The 18,893-nt window shown below is 48.8% G+C and overlaps 1 protein-coding gene across 1 annotated transcript in view; it reads right to left on the bottom strand.

Moving 5' to 3' along the window:
• The window catches only part of LOC147671309 (glyoxylate reductase/hydroxypyruvate reductase-like), a 130,685-nt gene that overhangs the window by 38,237 nt on the left and 73,555 nt on the right, over positions 1-18,893 (bottom strand). Inside the window, exon 7 of the mRNA XM_086948085.1 lies at positions 6,076-6,211. Within this exon, the coding sequence (XP_086804211.1) occupies positions 6,076-6,211 (136 nt within the window). The remainder of the gene's footprint in view (positions 1-6,075; positions 6,212-18,893) is intronic.

Below are 18,893 nucleotides of genomic sequence, written 5' to 3'. Positions count from 1 at the left end.
TACGGCCTGAAGAAATGCAGTGAAATAAAAAATGTGGTGAAATAAATGTAACTCTACAGTGCTTCTCAGTGGAGAGCATAGTCTTTGAATGGTACTCATTTTATTGACCACAGAAGTTTCTTTGAGGAGGCTTTGCAAGAATTAAGTGGAGAACCCGTTACAATTTGCACACATTTTATCTTGAAAAATATAGTTTTGGACTGTGTAGTAAGCCTCTGTCATTTCATCGCACCAACTCGCAAACCTGCAGTTTCCTAAACACTCTTACTGTGTTTAACATTATTAGCCAGATATGGACTGCGAAATGCGGATGACGGTCGATTATGTAGAATACCAGGTTCCAGAATTTGTTGTCAAGTGGTGGGGGGGCCCGACATCTAAATAAATTCAGCTGGGGGGGCTCACCCTAAAAAAGTTTGAAGACCTCTGATCTAGATGGTATATCAGATCCCCTATGATGGCTATAAAGCTTGGATGTATTGTTAAGTAGGTAAGGCGTGTTTAGTTTACAATAGCCACGTAGCAGCCTGACAAATGTCCATGAATGGGACACCACATGCTAGCTCAGTGGTAGCAGTCTTCACTCTGGTGGAGTAAGCCAGATAATCTTCTCAGGTCTGCTTTTTGGCTAGTCCACAGCAGATCTTAATATTTATTACATGGTCCATCTGGAGATATTACTCTCTCCCGCCCCTTCTTCGCCCCAGAGGAAGTTGGTCATTCGGTCAGTTCTCTTTAGACCGATCAACATAGAAGCCAAGTGTTCTTTTTGGATCAAGGCGTTGAAGCTGTGAAGTAGTGTGGCTCACTGGTTAGAGGCGGCAGACCCGAGAGCAGAGGACGGCCCGGGACCAGGGTTCGATTCCCGGCGCGGCAGGTTTCTGGACCAGGGTCAGCGGACTCGATAATTCTCTCGCCTCGGTGCCCACTCTGATCAGCGATCACACTCGGCAACTCTGGGCATTAGCTTGCCTCATCTTCACTAACGGCCCAACCAGACCGCCGGGGATGCCTGGTCTCACCCTGGAGATACCCATTAAGGGACCATCTCTCAGGGAAGCCAGGAAGGGTTTCGCAGCGGTCGAAGCGCCTTGGGACCCTCCGGGTAAGTAGTGCGCTATATAAATGCCTATACATTACATTACATTACAAGCTGTTCTTCCTTGGAGGGGTGAGGTGGTGGGTAGAAAGCAGGCAAGGTGATGGTTTGCCCTATGTAGAAGGGCGTGGCTGTCTTGGAGAGGAATTCTGCTTTTGTGTGGAGGATTAATTTGTCCAGGAAGACAGAGGTAAATGGTGGTATACTGCACAATGCTTGGAGCTCGCTCACTCACCTCACTTGGCCAAAGTTATAACGACGAGAAACACGGTCTTGATGGTAAGTAGCCAAATAGAACAACTGTGCACTGGTTCATAGGGTGTGCAAATCAATCAAGAAGGTAAGAATCAGGTTATGGTCCCGGCGAGGCATCACAAAGGGTCCTGGCAGGTACATGTGGACAAGACCGTTCACAAAATGCATCAAGGTGACTTGAAAAAGGATGTTTGATCAGGTAAACGTAATCAGGATGAAAGGTAACCTTTAGCTGTTGCCACAGTACGGCCTTGTTGAGCTAAAGACAAATAAAACAGGAGACCATTGGATAGTTGTGCATGCATGGCTTGAACATCTTGAAAGACACACCAGGCAACCAACTTCTCCCAGCATCCTACATAAACAGATCTGTTTGATGGACACTGGACTGACAAGATGACACCAACCACTTCAGGAGGGAGATTGAAAGTCATTAATTTCTGCAGCTCAAGCAGCACAAATGTGTTGTGCAGACGTGGCTGTAAGACTCAACCCTGCTGCTGTGACAGGAGGTCCTCCCAAAGGGCAGCCGGATTGGTGGACATATCATGGCAAGGTGTTCCGGGTACCACACACCTCACCCAGTCCGGGACCACTAGGATGACTTGGTCCCGGTCTTTCTTGATCTTTTTCAGTACTCTAAGTAGGAGAGATAGGGGTGGAAAGGCATACAGGAGTTCTGACCCCCCCCAGTCCAGGTGAAAGACATCTCCAAGGCAGAGCTGCCTTGGGAACTCACTGCACAGCACTATTTTCTGCGGTGGCAAATAGTTTGAGCCAGGATTCTCCTGATTGCTGGAAGATGCCCTGTGCCACCTCTGAGTGTATCCCATTCATGATGGCTAGGCAATGTCTGCTAGGTTTGTCCGCATTGGAGTATAACAATCCTGCCAGGTGATGGACAATAAGGGAGAGGACATGACAGTTCAGCCACTTCCAGAGGTGCAGCGCTTCCAGGTACAGGACCCATGACCCCACTCCCCCTGTCTGTTGTAATGCTACATGCGGTCATGTTGTCTGTGAGAACTTGCACCAGTTCCTCCATGATGGTCATGAGGAACGCCTTCAATGCCAGATGAAATGCTCAAATCTCCAGCAAGTTGATGAGGAGGCAAGCTTCCGCTGAGCACCAGAGCCCTCTGACCTTCTCTTCCAAAATAACCTCCACAACTGAGCACTGATGCATTCGTCAAAAATGTTAGTTCTGGGTTGGATAAGGGAAGAGGTCTACTGCTAGTCCAATTGCGATTGAGTAGACATCACTGCAGGTCTTTCTTAATCTCCTTCGACATCTGTATGGACTCTGGCAAGTCTCCGTAGTGCTGAGCCTACGGAGATTGGCTCATCACATGCCAGCGCAGTGGTAGGAGCCTTCACTCTGGTAGAGTAAGCCCGCAAACCTTCTCGGTCTGCTTTTTGGCTAGTCCATAGCAGATCTTAATATTTATTAAATGGTCCATCTGGAGATATTACTCCCTCCCGCCCCTTCTCACTGCAGAACCCGCATGTACCTCTTGAAGTGGTCCAGAAGCAGGAGGCCAAGAAGTCAAGAAGCCTAAAAGCCAGTCTCAGGGAGACCCAGGTTAAGGGTTGAAGCATCCTGGACTCGTTGAGGCAGAGGGATGGCTCAGAAGAGCATAGTTTCCAAGACGGCACCAATGAAAGCAAGCCTTTGTGAAGGAGTCAGGTGTTACTCTGGCACATTGATGGAAAAGCACAATAAGGATAATTACGCACTTATATAGCGCACAACTACCCGGACGCATCTCAGCGCTTGTACTAATACCGCCGAGGAACCCTTCCTGGCCTTTCCCTGTGAGGAGCCCACTCCTGGGCACCCCCAAGGTGAAGTCAGGCATCCTCAGCGTTGTTGGGGCCGTTGTAGAGATTAAGCAAGCTATAGCCCAGAGGTGCAGAGTGGGGCTCATGATCAGAATAGGCACCGAGGCCAGAATTATCAGGTCCGAGGAAATTGAGCCCGAGACCCACCGAGGCGGGAATTGAACCCTGGGTCCCGGCCAGACTACTGCATCAGGGTCTGCCGCTCTAACCATTGAGCCACACTTCTCTAAAATAATGTGCGCAGTGCAGTCATTGTCTGAAAGTGGTTTACAACTGTTTGAGGAAAGCCCACCTTCAATAGTCAGTCATCAAAGTTTTGAAAGACTGGTATTACCAATATCCTCGGGTGGGCTTGAACCACCACCATCATCTTTGTAAATGCCCGAGGTGTGCTGGTGTGGCCAAAGGGGAGCGTGGAGAATTGAAAATGTTCTTGGCCTACCTGAAACCGCAGGTAACATCTGTGGGACTGTAGAACAGGAGTGCAAAAATATGTGTCCTACATGTCCAATGCTATCATCCAGTAAACTGCATCCAGGGCAGGCAGAACTTGGGCCAAAGTGAGCATCTTGAACTTATTTCAGATGAGCAAGTTCTGAGTGCGCACATGGAGGATAGAGCAGGGGATGCTTTTTTTGCCACCAGGAAAGAATGGGTGTAACAGCAAGTCCTCATTTCTCATGCCAACACCCTTTCTGTAGCTCTCTTCTGAAAAGAGCGTCCTCTTGAAGTGTGGGTAAGTGGCCCTCCGGGAGGTTCTGCGGTACGGGTGGCATGTCTGGAGGATAGGGTAGGAAAGGTAAGGAGTATATGTGCTCTACGATTTGGAGTGCCCATTAATGTGAGGTGATGCTCCTCCATCTAGGGAGGAGAAAGATGACTCCCTGTCCTACTGGTAATCTTGTGCTGCCACAGACAAATTAAAGTGGTTTTGAAGCAGCTGTATACAGGGGGGCCTGAACTTTGGGTAAGGGTCTGCCACTAAGACCTGGATGCGGTCGGCCTGCTCCCCGGCCTCTACTCGGAAAAGATTGGGAGGCCAGTTGGTGCTGAGCATGTATTTAAAAAAAACATTTTTTTTTTTTTTTTTTAGAGTTTTATATTGCGCAAACTAGAGCAGAGGAGTTCAGGTTTCAGAGCGCTTTACATGAGCACCAGTTTCGTTACACAAGGACACATTCATTTTTATTACGCACAGGAGATTAAGTGATTTGCCCAGAATCACAGGATGCCGAGACTCGAACCGGGTTCCCCAGCTTCGAGGTCGACAGCTCTAGCTGTAGGGCTACATCCTCTCCCCATTGACTATGCCATTGAGATATCCCCTGCCGAAGCCAAAAATGGGGTGTTGCTGGGGGAATGTCAGAGCAGGCTGAAACAGGCCTAGAGTGAGGAGATGGTCTTGCTTTCTTTAAATTTCCATAAGCCTGAGTTAGCTTTCGCTCAAAATAATTCAAACCATAAAAGGACATGTCCATGAAGGACTGCCGCACTTCTGATAAAAGCCTGTTGAGCAGATCCAGACATGGCACCTAAGCACCATACAAGTCTTGACTGCCCTACCCAGACAGTTTGTCATGTCCAGACCAGAGCCGATGGTAAACTTTGCTGCATCTGGACCATCTAAGATTAGGTGTAGCAGGGTCAGTTTAATCTCTTCTGGGAAAGCTGGCAAAATATCAGCCACCCTTCCCAACATGTGTGCGAGTACCTTCCAAAGAGGCATGAGATATGGTTCTGGCTCAAACTCCAAAAACCACTGAAATTCCCCAGTTATGGTTAGCACCAGAATGTACACCAGGACTTTTGGCTGCCACGTTGAATACACTGCTTTGCCAGTGACACAGGAACAAAAGAGAAACTATCTGAAAGAAATCATGGTGGGTGGCATGAGTTATGCCGTTCGTTGTGTGCACTGCTAACAATAAATCAAATATTTCAATAGGTTAGCACTTTTTAACCAGAACTAGAACTCTGTTTTAATTTTTTTTACAGTGTGTACATACACATACACACACACGCAAGTCTATTTTGCTTGTAACATCAAGAGAAAAGACTATTTCAGAGGCCAGAGGGGAATGATTGTGTTGTTCTCCAGCTGGGATAGAACGATGATCAGCTGCCTAGCTGACACACCAACTATGGTTATAAGAAACATAATATCGTTTTCACCCACCAGGAAAGGAGTTTTAAGAAATTCAACTATAACAAAGCACTGGGTAATTAGTGGAGCATAGCAACATCTATGGCCCTCACACTTCACGCTCAACTTTTCCAAATAGGCCATTCGCACACAAACCTCTGAAGACTCACTCTTTAGACACATTACATGATTAGAGCACATCCGCGGTCCACAGGCCCCATAACATGCAAATCCACGCAAGCAATTTCCTCCACCCACACTCATTTCTTTCTCTCTCTCATAGAACCATGCGCTCCATACAGATGGAACACCTCTGCTACACTAGCAAACTTAAGTAGACAAACAATGATGAATGGAATGCTGGAAATAATCCTGAGTTCCGTTTCAGGGAGGCCCTGGCTTGGCAGTTCAGGCTGGACTGTTCACTTTAGAGCAAGGTCAAGATTGATTTGCATATAGTGGAGTCCAAACTGAGGTGGCATGGTGAGCAAAATAATGATGGACTGGGATGCGACCTGAGAATTTACCAGTGTGTGAAATTCAAGCATTCCATCAACAACCAGCTGTGACGTGATCTTGCCACTCAAGCACCAAAGGCAACTTCCCACATATCACACCCTTAACCACTCACGTAAGCTGTATTCTCCAAATGCATCCAGAGAAGGCAACAGAAATACAATACCACACAAGTAGCTGTTGTGTGTTATTCAAACCTTTGCATCATATTTGTTTTTACCTGCTTGAATTAACAAATACTGCGGTTTTCTTCATTCTTTCGAAAAAATCCTTGTTAAGCATTCCTTGGGTTTCAGGTGTTAAAGAGCAAGAAACAACAACAAAGTCCGATTCCTCAGCAAGCTTCTCTAGAGACACTGAAATGAAACAGGCATCAAAGCACATCAGACTTTTTACAAATCATGAAAGGTCATTTGTTCAATATTTCAAATAATTAGACAGATTTAAGTAAAATGGTAATCTATTACTGTATGGAAATGCCTATTTTTGCATGATTATTGCTGTGATGTTGGAGTGATGCTGCTAGTTTTTTTAACTTCGAGTGCACTGAAGCCTGCCAACCAGATGTCAGTGCCAATGATCTAATCAATTACAAAATGGGTGTTACATTGACTACAGCCAACTTACTCACAAGTCCCTAGTATATGGTACCAAGGGTACTCAAGACATGTACGTTAGAGTGTCCACCCAGGGATGCAGCCACCGATTGTGCCACCCTGGGTGTGACAAAGTACAAAATGGCTCCCAGCCTCCCACTGCAGCCTGGAAGAGCAAGTTCGACTTTGCCATTTAAACCAATAGCAAAGCCTGCACTTCCTTTAACAATATATGGAAGACTCCCCTAAGGAAGACCTATTGAGCCCTACTGCAGGGAGCTGTATATTATTAAGCAAGGCATGTATTTTAATATGACCTAGCAGCAAAACTTCCAATTGCTGTTTTTGCTGTGGAAAGGTTGGTAGCCCCATTGGCTAATACAGAGTTCCTGCCTAACCTCTCAGGGCGGCTAACTTCTGATGATTTGGACTACTAAAGTGGGCACTTCAAGGTATCAAATTAATTGTGACATTAAAACCAACTTGATGCCCAAGTCCAATTTAATGCCACTTTTAAGGAAACGCTACTTTTAGAAAGTTACCACTCTGTTGCCCAGTTTATCTGGTGGCCTTTCACAGTTAATGGCCACCAGACATTTTTTTGTCCTCCTGGGGAGTAGTGTGAATGACTCCCAGGCTCAAGAACAATAGAGGACTGCCACAGAGGGAGGCATTACCTCCCCCTTGTAAGAAGCCAAACAAGGTGTTGGCCCAAAAGGGGAGCTTTTAAGGGGGAAGCCGTCTTTGGTGGGCAAATGGCGATCACAATCATGAAGGGATGCCCTTTGTTCCAGCTGCCAGTCTGTCTTCCTGAACAGAGAGGGGAGACCAGTTGCCAAACCATTTTTTACATGGGCGTGTAGCCTATAGGTAGCCACACCTCTAGGATGGGCTACTAAGCTCCTAACATTCAAGGAAGGGCTCAGGCATCTTGAGAGTGGGCAGAAGAGTGCACTCTGGGATTGCTACCTGCCACAGATAGACGAAAGTCTTCTTAGGGGTGGGAGGGAACCTGGTAGCCCATTAGCTACCAACTGCTTCAGTCCCTCCCCCAGGGCATAAATATGGCACCCCTGGTACCCTGAACCTCAGATCACATCTGGACTGGAGAGAGGACCAAAAAAGGACTGTCCTGCTGACACCGTGACCTGGCAAGAGGCTGCACCAACCGATGGCCTGCACTTATTGCTCCTTGGTCTAGCAAAGAAAGGACTGTGCCGGTGGAGCCTGGCTCATGGAAAAATTGCTCCGGAGCCCCAGACCGAAAGAGTGACTCCAAGGACCAGTTTGCTGCCTCCTCCCACCCCCGTTCTTGTCCCAGGGAACTAAAAGCTAAAGTAGCCCGTTCTGACCAATTAGTAGTCACTCAGAAGGAAATGCTTCTGACAGCCGATGTGCAGCAAAGAAGACCTTCACCCTGGACTCAAAAGTTGCACCCATGTCTGCCGGACTCAGGAGAGTTGTTAGAGTGGATTGGTTGCTAAAGATGGATACTGGCCCTCACCATAGGATTTCACTGGACCTGTTGTGTATGGAGATCGGTAGCCCAGCTACAGCTGGACTTATACTGGCTCAAAGAGAACGTTGTGGGACTCCAACTCCTCTGGCCAAAGTCCTGTGAAAAAGGAATAACTCCAGGAAGTCCCTCATCGACCGCACAGCACCCAGAGCATCCTCAGCATCCTGCATCCCCTACATTAGAACCACTCCCTTGAAGTGCTTTGGTGACCAGTTAACTGTCCAGCTACACCTTTTTGCCCCCCCCTGACCTTCTCCCTCTCCGAATTGGCCACCTTTGCCAAACACAACTCTGTCAAACTTTTCAAAAGTTCCTGAAATTTACGGTTACTATTGCTAGTTTGCGCTTTGGAATAAAAAGCGGAGATTTATGTTTTACTTGAAAATATATGGGCCAGATGTAGGTAAATTCAAGTTTGAAATAGTGAATTTTAACGAATCGGTAATAAGGACTCGCAAAATTGAATGTAGGTAGGAATCGCAAAAATATTTACGATTCCTTAATTTTCCTTGATTACGAATCGCAAATTGAGATTCGCAATCAAGGAATACCATCTACTTCATTCCTATGGGCCTAGAGGCCCATAGGAATGAATAGGATTTGCGCCCGCAATTTGCGAGTAACCAAGAGGCACTCGCAAATTGCAGGCGCAATTTCAAGGGTGCAAGGGTTCCAAAAGGACACCCTGTTGCACCCCTGAAATGTGCCTGAGTGCACATGTGGCGCACATACTTGCCCTAAGGGCATGAATGTGTGCCACATGGCTCTTAAAAAAGCAAAAAAGTTCTTTTTTTAAGGAAATCGCTAATTACCACTAACTTGAAGTTGATGGTAATTAACGATTCCTTAAGGCTAAGGTGCACTTTCTTTTGTGCTACTTACATTGCATTTAAGGAATCGCAATTTGTGATTCCTTAAATGCAATTGCAAAATAGGGAATCACTATTTTAGCGATTCCCTATTTCGCGAGTAGGTTTAAACTTACCTATATTGCTGAAAGCCAAATTGCGATCGCAAAGGCTGAAATTCTGTGAATTTCTGCGTTTGCGGTTGCTATTTGGCTTCCTACATCTGGCCCTATATTTCCAGAATCCTTTGGTGAATTTTTCTCATCTTGCTGTCTAAAATTCATAAAAATATAATCTCTTTTAATAAATTGGTGTTGGATTTCTTTCGTAGTTTGTGACTATTTTGTTGTTGTTTGTGCTTATAAATGCTCTAGTTCCGTTCCTTAAGCTTTACTGCTCGAAGCCACATATCCAGGGTTGAGGTAGCGGTTTTACAAACGGGCCTGACTGGACCCAAGACTGTTTTGTGAGTGTATTACACGGTAAGGCTCGACAACCAAACCACCACAATCCTCACTGTTTCCAAAGGCTATATAGCTGTTCCTTTTCTATACATAGGTCTCCCTGAATGGGAATCTGCTCCTCTTTCACTTTCTTTTGGGGAAGATCCTGTGATTTTGCAACTTTTTATTCCATTGTGTTTCCAGTCTTCTGACTGAGGGATACCTAGATTTCCTATTATAGTAATCACATTTATATAGCTTTTACTACTCCAGATGAGATGTTGAAGCGCTTTTCGGCGAGTAGGACACTACTCGGGGACCCCATAAGGATTAGCTGTGAATTAGTATAGGGAACTATGAAATTTGAGTGGGGGACAGGTGAGTGTTAGTTGGATTGAAAAGGATGGTGGAGGTATAGAAGAAGGAAGGGTCTAGAAAGTGTTTATTTGGAGATCCTAGCCGTAGAAGGTTTGGGATGAGTAAAGAAGAGATGGGGGAGGGGGAAGAGTCTCTAGAAGTGGAATATATACCTTTACTATGCATGCTTTACATTGCATGGCATTACAACGCGGTTGTTACAACGACTGCGTTGTTAAAATGCAAACCATCACATCGCAAGTCATTTCAATGACTTGCTGCAGGTGGCGCGCTGGACTTAGGAATAGTATAATGTACTATTCCTACTCCAATTTGAGCAACAGCAGGGATGGTGTTGGATTTTAAATCCAACTCCTTCTGCCCTCTACAGCAAGTCGTTGTAACTACTTGCAATGTAACAGGTTTGAATTTTAACAACGCAGTCGTTGTAATGACCGCGTTGTAATGGCACACGATGTAAAGCATGCGATCTAAAGGCTGTTTCCCCTAGAAATGGATTAGGGAGGAAGATGAGGTATTGGATGAGTCTAGGGTGGATACATGAGGGCAGGGTATAGAAAGGGTTGTTTGGGAGATCTGAATAGTAAAGAGGTTTGGGATGATGCAAGGAGGGGTAGAGGAGGGAAGAGTCTAGAAAGAAGGATCATAGTAGTAGAATGGGGTTTGAGATGGGTCAGAGTGGAGGTAGAGGATATATTGAGAGATATAGGTTGAGAAATAGGATAGTGCATTGGAGAGAGTAGTATAGTGAGGTTTGCATAGCTGCCCAGGTTTCAGATTGCTTAGGTGTGACATTTTCACAATTTTAGTGTAATTATGAGTGACATGCAACAATTATGAGTGACAATTTCTTGCGAGCAAAAATCAAGCAATGAAGTTGAGGGAAACATATGAATATCAGAAATTACACCCATTTGAGCAACAAGAAACTAAGAAGATCTTAAAACTGCTGCAAAGCAAATGGAAGGGCACTAACCAACATGACCACTGTAACCAAACTGAAACAGGATGTGTGAGAGGCCCCAGCAAGCAGATCTCAGCTTCTTTAGCATGCTAATACATTATAATAATTACTAGTCACAACAGGCTGAAAGACTGTCTCAGCTTTGAGAAGTCGGAGCACGGCTGGAGCACCGGGCAATCTTCAGGAGACGGACCATCCACAAAAAGTATTGACAGAGGGCCTCCTTCTGACATAGGGTACCGTACTGCCAATAATGCAAGGAGCCTCGCGTACACACCGACGTACGTCCGTTTTTAGGTCTCGGGACCGTTAAGCTGCGAAGCAGCTTCCGGTCAGGAGATCTTATGTTGTGTAGTAGGGCTTCAGAACCCGCCTCCCTGCTCTGTCTCTCCACCATTGGCTGGCTTCCTAAACAGAGGCCAGCCATTGGAGGAGAGAGCCGTCCCTCTAAAGAAGCCCCGTCTTTTTCGGATTTGGGGGCGTCATTTTGCCTGTCCACCGCCGAGTCTTGAAGTGCAGAGAGCCTCCTCCTCGAGTCGCCCGCGAGCCTGAAGGCAGCACCACAGTGAAGGTGAGCTGTTTTCCTGCCTTCCCCGGCCTTTGCAAACAGCGCTTGAGCCCCTGCTCGTGCTCCCCCCCCCCCCGCCGTTCAGGTTTATTTATTTATTTATGCAATTTTATATAGCGCGGACCTTACCCGAAGGTGTCAGAGCGCTTCACAAAAGGACCAAAAATGACATACAGGAACAAAATACAAATGCAGACAATAGGTTACATGGATCAAACGTGACACTAGTGACAAACCAAAATACATGAGGTAGCAATCGGTGCATTACAGGAGAAAAAAAGTGAAATTGGTGCAGGTTACAAAAATGTACAAAATACAAATAGAAGTATAAAATTGCAATAAAAGGCAGACACTCCATCACAAGAACAAACGTTACGTAGGCAATGGAGGCACTTGTGCAAATAACTAGAACAAACAAAATGTGTGAGGTAGCAAACAGTGTGTTACAAAACAAAAGTGACGTGTGCAAGTTCCAAAAGGGTACCATACACAGGTATTGGGATAATACTAGACATTTAAACTACCAGAACACACTGGGGAGGAAGTACCATAAACCTGGCCAATAGACTTTCCAGTAATGGGAGGTCTTCCTTCAAACGAAGGCAAGGGTGTGAGTTAGACTTTAAGGTGTCTTTGGAGGAGAAGAACTTTAAGGTCCCTTTTGAAGGCCTGAGAGGAGGAGGTAGTCCGGAGCTGGGCGGGAGCGAGTTCCAGATTCTCACTGCGTTGCCTGAGAAGGATTGGGCCATCGATCTTTCCTTCTTGAAAGTGGGGGGTTCAAGCAGCAGATTTTCAGCATTCCGAGAAGGTCTAGAGCCTCCAGAGAGTTTGTTTATTCGACAGGTAGCGGGGAGAGGAGGAGTGCAAGGCTTTGTGGGTGATACAGGCAGTCTTGTAGATAGCTCTAGCCTCGATGGGAAGCCAACGCAGGGAGGATAGCAGCGGTGAGATGTGGTCGCTTCTTTTGGCCCCATAGATGAAACGGGCTGCTGAGTGTAAGACCGATTTCAGGGGGGACAGGTGGGATTTGGGGAGGCCAGTAAGAAGAGAATTGCAGTAGTCCAGTCTGGAGAGGACCAGCGATTACACCAGTGTTTTAAGGTCATGCTCAGGAAAAAAGCGACGAATACCCCAAAGAAGTCACAGTTGGTATCGTGCAGACTTTGCAATGGAATTGATGTGAGGTATTAGATTGAGATTCTTGTCGAGTAAGACACCAAGGGATTTTGCGCTTTCAACAATGATAGGCTTATTGTTGAGTAGATTTGTCTGATCCATCCAGGATTGAACCGGGGGAGGGGAGAGTGAGGAGGAGAGGAGGAGGAATTCAGTTTTGGAGGGATTCAGAATCAGTTGATGATTTGACATCCAGTTTTGAATGGAGTCGAGAGTTGAGCTAAGGATAGTGAGATCGTGGGTGGAGGCAACTTTGAGGTAGATTTGAGTGTCATCTGCGTAGAGGTGATAGTTGATCCCAGATTTACTGAGGAGATTTCCCAGGGGTTCTAGGTAGAGGTTGAACAAAGTAGGTGCAAGTATAGAGCCTTGAGGAACACCTTGACCTACCGCCAGAGGAGATGACAGGCTGTTCGCTATTTTGATCATTTGGGATCTATCTGAGAGGAAGGAAGCAAACCATTTAAGCACAGTACCCTCCATGCCCATTCTCTGTTGCAGAGTGTTGAGGAGAGTGTCGTGGTTGACAGTGTCAAAGGCTGCAGAGAGGTCAAGGAGAATAAGGAGACAGGACCCCCCCGAATCGAGTATCCTCATCGCGTCATCAATCACTTGCAATAGGGCTGTTTCAGTGCTGCAGTTTTGGATGAAGCCGGACTGACAATTGTCAAGAAGATCATTGTCCCTGATATAGCGAGAGAGTTGTTTCGCTACACATCTTTCTGTGATCTTCGCAAGAAAGGGAAGGTTAGTGATGGGGCGGTAGTTATTGAGGTCATTCGCATCAGCAGAGGGTTTTTTAAGCAGAGGGGTGACCTGCCCTGTTTTGAAGGAGACAGGAAGGGAGCCTTGGCAGAGGGAGAGGTTGACCAGAGTGGTCCAATAGGACAGTGAATGGGAATAGAAGTCGATAGCAATGGCACTAGGGATGGGGTCAAGAGAGTGGTTGGAGGGCTTTGTTTCGAGGATGCATTTGAGGAGGGCATCTTCAGAGATGAGGTCAAAGTTCTGCCAAACGGCTAAGGATTTGCGCTCCTCAGGAGGGGTAGGGTGAGCTACTTGAGCCACGAGGGATTTCACTTTTTCGTCAAAGAATAGAGCAAAGTCCGTTGCTTTCTTGGTAGAGTCCTCCAGCTTGGAGGATGTGGGAAAGTGGTTAGGAATCTTGATGAGATCGAAAAGTTTTTTGGGTCTATTTTTGGCAGAGTCTAGGAGAGTTCTGAAGTGCGACGCTTTTCCAATGAAGATGTTCTTATGGTATTTGGATCTTGCAGAACGAAGCGTGGCTGAGTTATCAGTGGAGGGCGCTTGCCTCCATTGTTTCTCCAGGTATCTTAGCTGCTTCTTTTCTTCATAGAGGGATTTGTTGTACCAAGGCGCTGAGGGAGTGGGCCTAACCTTTTTGCTTTGGAGAGGAGCGACCTTATTGATTTCGACTGCAAGGACTGAGAGGCATTGGGAGGTGAGTACGTCAACATCTAGGTTCGGGTCAAGCTTTGGAAGTGATAACAAGGATGATTCACAGAGGGAACCAATGTCAATATTTCTAACATCACGGAACCACGAGGTAGCCCTCTTAGGTTGGCCAAGAGTTATAGAGTGTGAAAGGTGAAGAGAGAATGGGATGAGGAGGTGGTCAGACCAGTCAACATGAATAGGGGTAGTGATAGAAAGCCTGTCTGCTTTGGAAATAATAAGGTCCAGGATTGAGCCCTTAAAGTGTGTTGACTGTGTGCAGTGTTGTATAAGATCATTTGCAGAGGTCTGCTGCCGTGCGAAGCTACGCGAGCTCCGAGGCCCGCATGACACTGTTCTCTTGCTGCTCCCGACTTTTGACCAAGATGTCCCCGTTTCCTTGCTGCTCCTCGCTGTTTCTTATCATTTGCATCCAGCCTGATCCCGAGTTTCTGTCTATCTCCCCCAACCCCCCTTCCCTCCTTCGTCTCTCCTCGCCCCCCCTATCCCTCCGCCCCCCTTCGTCTCTCCTCGCCCCCCGTTTCCGCTGCTCACCTCCCCCCACTCTCTCCCCACGGAGCTCCCATCTCTCTCGTCTACTTAGCTCTGAAGGACACTCCAGCAGTCGTGACGCCGTGGAGCACACACCTCAGCCCCAGGACGCAGAGAAGCCCCCCGAGCCCCATTTTGAACTTGCGCAGAGTAGAGGACAGCACCTCATGCCCTCACGCGGCGGCGTCGCGGGCCGCAACTTTACCTCGCCAGCCTGGACTCTGACAATTAGACACAGTAAGTACTGAGGCAGCCTGCTTGCCATTTAGTGCGCTGTTGCTAATTGTCACACTCTGCTCCGGTGCCCAATAGCTGAATTCAGATCCCCAAAAGATAAGGAGCCTTCCACGTGATATGTGTCTCAGTGTTCTGTTATTGTCAAACAAATTAATGCGACCCAGCAGACAGTGCGTGCCCAGCAACCCCTCGTGGATCCGCGCCCTGCCTGCTGTTTTTTCCGGAAAGGCATTCGCCCTGCTGACCACGCGTGCGGTGCCCTTATTGGCCAGAGGCAGACAGATGGAAAACTAGCAGGCAGCTTTGATTTTCCTTCCCAATACACTCGCTGCCTGCCTAAGTGGCCGTTTTAGTCCACAGCACCCGGCCCACATGTGCAGCCCGGTATTCAGGAGATCATGGGGCCAGTGACATTCAAGGCAGTGTGGCAGGACAAGAGAGTCTGACTGCTGTAAACAACAAATCGAAAGGTTTAATAGGTATGTTAAAAGGTACTGGGGATGTGCGTCATGCCACCTCACTTAACATCTAGATAATAATTAGCTGCGGAATTCGGCACATTTCCCAGTTCCAACCGTTTTTTCTTAGCATGTAAGATTCATAGTTCAGTTTCTATTAGAAAAAAAAAACGTAAGCAAAGGATTAGATGATAATCTCACCCCTGGCATGTTCTGGAAAACTTTGGAGCTTTTGAGTTGATAGCGGTGAGATGCTTTCACCAGATCATGGCCTATGCAAACATAGTTTGTGTCTGTTTCCATACTTGCTTTTTTAGGTTTAAAGTATTTTATTGAAGCAGGGTAAGGAAGGAAATAACAAAGTACACGAAAAAGAAAAACCACAGGTGCCCTCATAATCAGTGCATACGGTACATTAGATACAGCAGAGTAAATCTTTCGCCACAGTGGGCACCATCATGCTTGGAAACACAGCTCGCGCACCCGTGGGCGAAGACAAAAAAGAAGGGGGGGGGGAGGAAAGGGAAAAAGAAAAAAGGGTGGGGAAAACAATCCCGCCCCTTATCCCACCCAGCCAACTACCCCCCAACTCCCACACCCCGAACCCACCCCCTGTACTGTGCCGTCAACCACTCGCTCTCCCATCTTAGCAACCTATCGTGTGCCCCCGCTACCAGATGTCGTCCTAGACCAATCAAACAGGCGGGGCCGGCGGCGGTGTCAGCCGCAACAGTCTGAGATACCTAGGGCAGGTGATTTCTTTGAATTCAGAGCACAACAGGTTATGGAAAGGCGCCCACAGCTCCTCAAAAGCATCCACGTCCCCTGCCACCACCAAGGACAACTTCTCCATGCCAAGGACATGCCACAATCTGTGCAGCCAACCGACAACAGTGGGGAGCGCGGTGGATCTCCAGTGTATGAGTATGTTTTGCACAGCTGACCCCAAAGCTATCGCTATCTGTCTACCCCTTTTAGACCTGAGAGGGTACATCAATCCATTCGGCAATCCCAATAAGACGTAGGCAGGGAATCGGGGCAGCTCTATCCCAAAACATTTGTCAATCTCATTGAGGACCTCGTCCCAATAAGAAGCCAGAAGGGGGCAGTCCCACAAGACATGAGTCAGCGTGCCAGTCTGACCACAGTGACGCCAGCACGTCCCCGGTATTGATCTATCCATCTCATGTAGTTTCTCAGGAGTGCGGTACCAATAGGTGGAAATTTTGGTAAAGGTCTCCGTGAGCCCTGTGTGATAGGCAGAGTGGCGCGCCCGGTAGGAGATGTGGTCCCATTCAGTATGACTCAGCACTCGACCAAGCTCCCGCTCCCAGCGCTCCCTACCCGGGTTGTGGATATGAAAGGGGGGGGGGGCTGCAGCATCTTATACAAATCGGAGATAAGTTTAGCGCCCGACGTGCGAGTGACTAGCCAGCGCTCGTACCCCGTGATCTCCCGGTCCGCCGTCGCCCGCACTTGAGGCTGTAGCGCCCAGTGGCGCGCCTGCATGTACCGCATACGCTCCGTCTCGGGGAGGCTATAATCCCGACGTAAGTCCTGGAAGGGGACGACACCCTCCGGGCCATATAGATGAAACAGGGTGCAGCAACGGGCCGTTCGCCAATGATCGTAGGCGCCAGGCTCCATACCCGGGCCGAAGTCCGGATTGCCAATCAGCGGCGTGAAGGGTGAGGGAAAGGTAGTGAGTTCATGCCTAGTAGCCACGAGTCCCACACCCGAAGCGGGACCCGCGTCACAAAGGAGGCGTAAAGGTTAGGGGGCCGATGAGCCCGTCTCAGGAAAGGCACCTCCTGCAGCGTTCTGCCCGCTACCGCCTGGTCCTGAAACAGCCAGTGTTTATCCGACTCCCACCGGCTCCACTCCACCAAATAGCGCAATTGGGCAGCCTGGAAATATTTCTGCAGGTCTGGAATCCCTAGTCCTCCAGATTCAGGCGCCAGCGTAGCTATGGTCCGTCTGATCCGAGGCTTACGGCCCTGCCACACAAAACGTGCGATGGCTGATTGAGTCTCTGCGAGCCATCCTTTGGGGGGCTGCAGCGGGAGCGCCCTAAACAGGTACAGCACCTGAGGTAGAAGGGTCATCTTCACTGCGGCCACCCTGCCCAGCAGCGATAACGTGCCCTTATCCCACCGGGCCAATTCCTCTCTGATTTTCGTGCTCAAAGCCGTGTAATTGGCCGTGACCATCGCGGGGAGTGATGGTGCCAAGAGGATCCCCAGATACGGAATCCGGTCCCCCGACCAGCTCAAAGGAAAAAGCCTCTGCAGGTCAGCCCTGGTGGCGCTATTCAGCGAAATATCGAGGGCAGCAGACTTCCCAAGGTTCACTTTGAAGCCCGCCACTGCGGCAAAGAGGTCCAATTCCTCGATACATGCAGGCAGGGACCTCCGCGGGTCATCGAGCGTCAAAATGACGTCATCCGCGTAGCGGCTGAGCGCATGGCGAAACTCTCCCATCCTGACCCCCGTGATATCGGGGTTTTGTCGGACCCTTTGAGCGAACGGCTCCATATAAAGAGCGAAGAGCAGAGGGGACAGCGGGCATCCCTGTCGCGTACCACGTTCTATTGGAAAGGGTCGGGAGCTGCCCCCATTCACCCGAACCACCGCTGACGGAAACCGGTAGCAGTTGAAAATCAGGTGTCGGAACTTCTCGCCGACCCCAAATTTGCCCAGGACCTTCTCTAGATAGGGCCAGTGCACCCTGTCGAACGCCTTTTCAGCGTCTATGGAGAGGAGCATGCGTTCCCCGGGAATCCTGGAGGCCTTCTCAAGAATATGAGTCACCCTCTTCGTGTTGTCCACTGTCTACCTGCCTGGCACGAAGCCGGCCTGATCCGAGTCGACCATGCCCGGGAGATGGAGTGCCAGACGTGCTGCCAGTATGCTAGTGAAAACCTTCAGGTCCGTGTTTAGTAGCGAGATAGGGCGGTATGACCCGCAAGCGGTCCGATGCTTGCCCGGCTTCGGGATCACGGAGACCGTGGCCTGGAGAAATTCAGGGGGGATGGCACCCGGCTCCGAAAATGTATTGAAAAGGCGCGTCAGCAAAGGCGCAAGTTCCTGACAGAAGGTCTTATAGAAAAGAGGGATAAAGCCATCCGGTCCCTTACCCGTCTTAAGCCGGGAGATCGCCGTAACCACCTCCTCGATCCGGATCTCCCGTTCCAGATACTGGGCCTGTTCCGGTGCTAACGATGGGAGCGACACCGATTCCAGATAGTCCGCTTCCGCCCGGGCGGAGGGGGGCTTGCCAGTGTAGAGGTCAGCGTAGAAGTTACGGAAAACGTCCGCAATTCGCTCGTCCTCCGTGACTGACCCTCCGGCAGGAGTAACCAGCTCTTCCACTCGGTGCTGCTGATGTTGCACCCTAAGCTTGTGCGCCAAGAGCCGGCCGCACCTGTCTCCACCGGTGTAATACTTGTGCTTCAGGCGAAGCATCGTGTACTCCGCCCGGTCAGTGTCAGGAGCAGACAAGAGTTTCCTGGCGGCATTCAGTTGCCTCCAGACTCTGGGGGCGCCAGTTCTATGATGGACCTGTTCCAGCTCCCGCACCCGCTGAGTAAGCTCGTCCCTCTTGAGCTGGCGATCCTTGTTCTCCGAAGAGGAGATAGCGATAAATTCGCCCCGGAGCACAGCCTTCAGGGCAGCCCATTGCGTCGCGCGGGAGGTGTCGTCGTTGTCGTTTACCCGCTGGAAGTCCGTTATGGCCGCGCGAATCTGTTGCACCGTCGAGCGCCTGTGCAACAGCGTGTCCCGGAGACGCCAAACCCCTCTCGGACGAGCCACCGGGGGTAGACTGAAGGTGCCCTCCACCGGCG

This window comes from Lissotriton vulgaris, unplaced genomic scaffold (genome assembly GCF_964263255.1).
Source record: "Lissotriton vulgaris unplaced genomic scaffold, aLisVul1.2 SCAFFOLD_2606, whole genome shotgun sequence".
Lineage (NCBI taxonomy): Eukaryota > Metazoa > Chordata > Amphibia > Caudata > Salamandridae > Lissotriton > Lissotriton vulgaris.
This window is presented reverse-complemented; position numbering and strand designations above follow the sequence as displayed.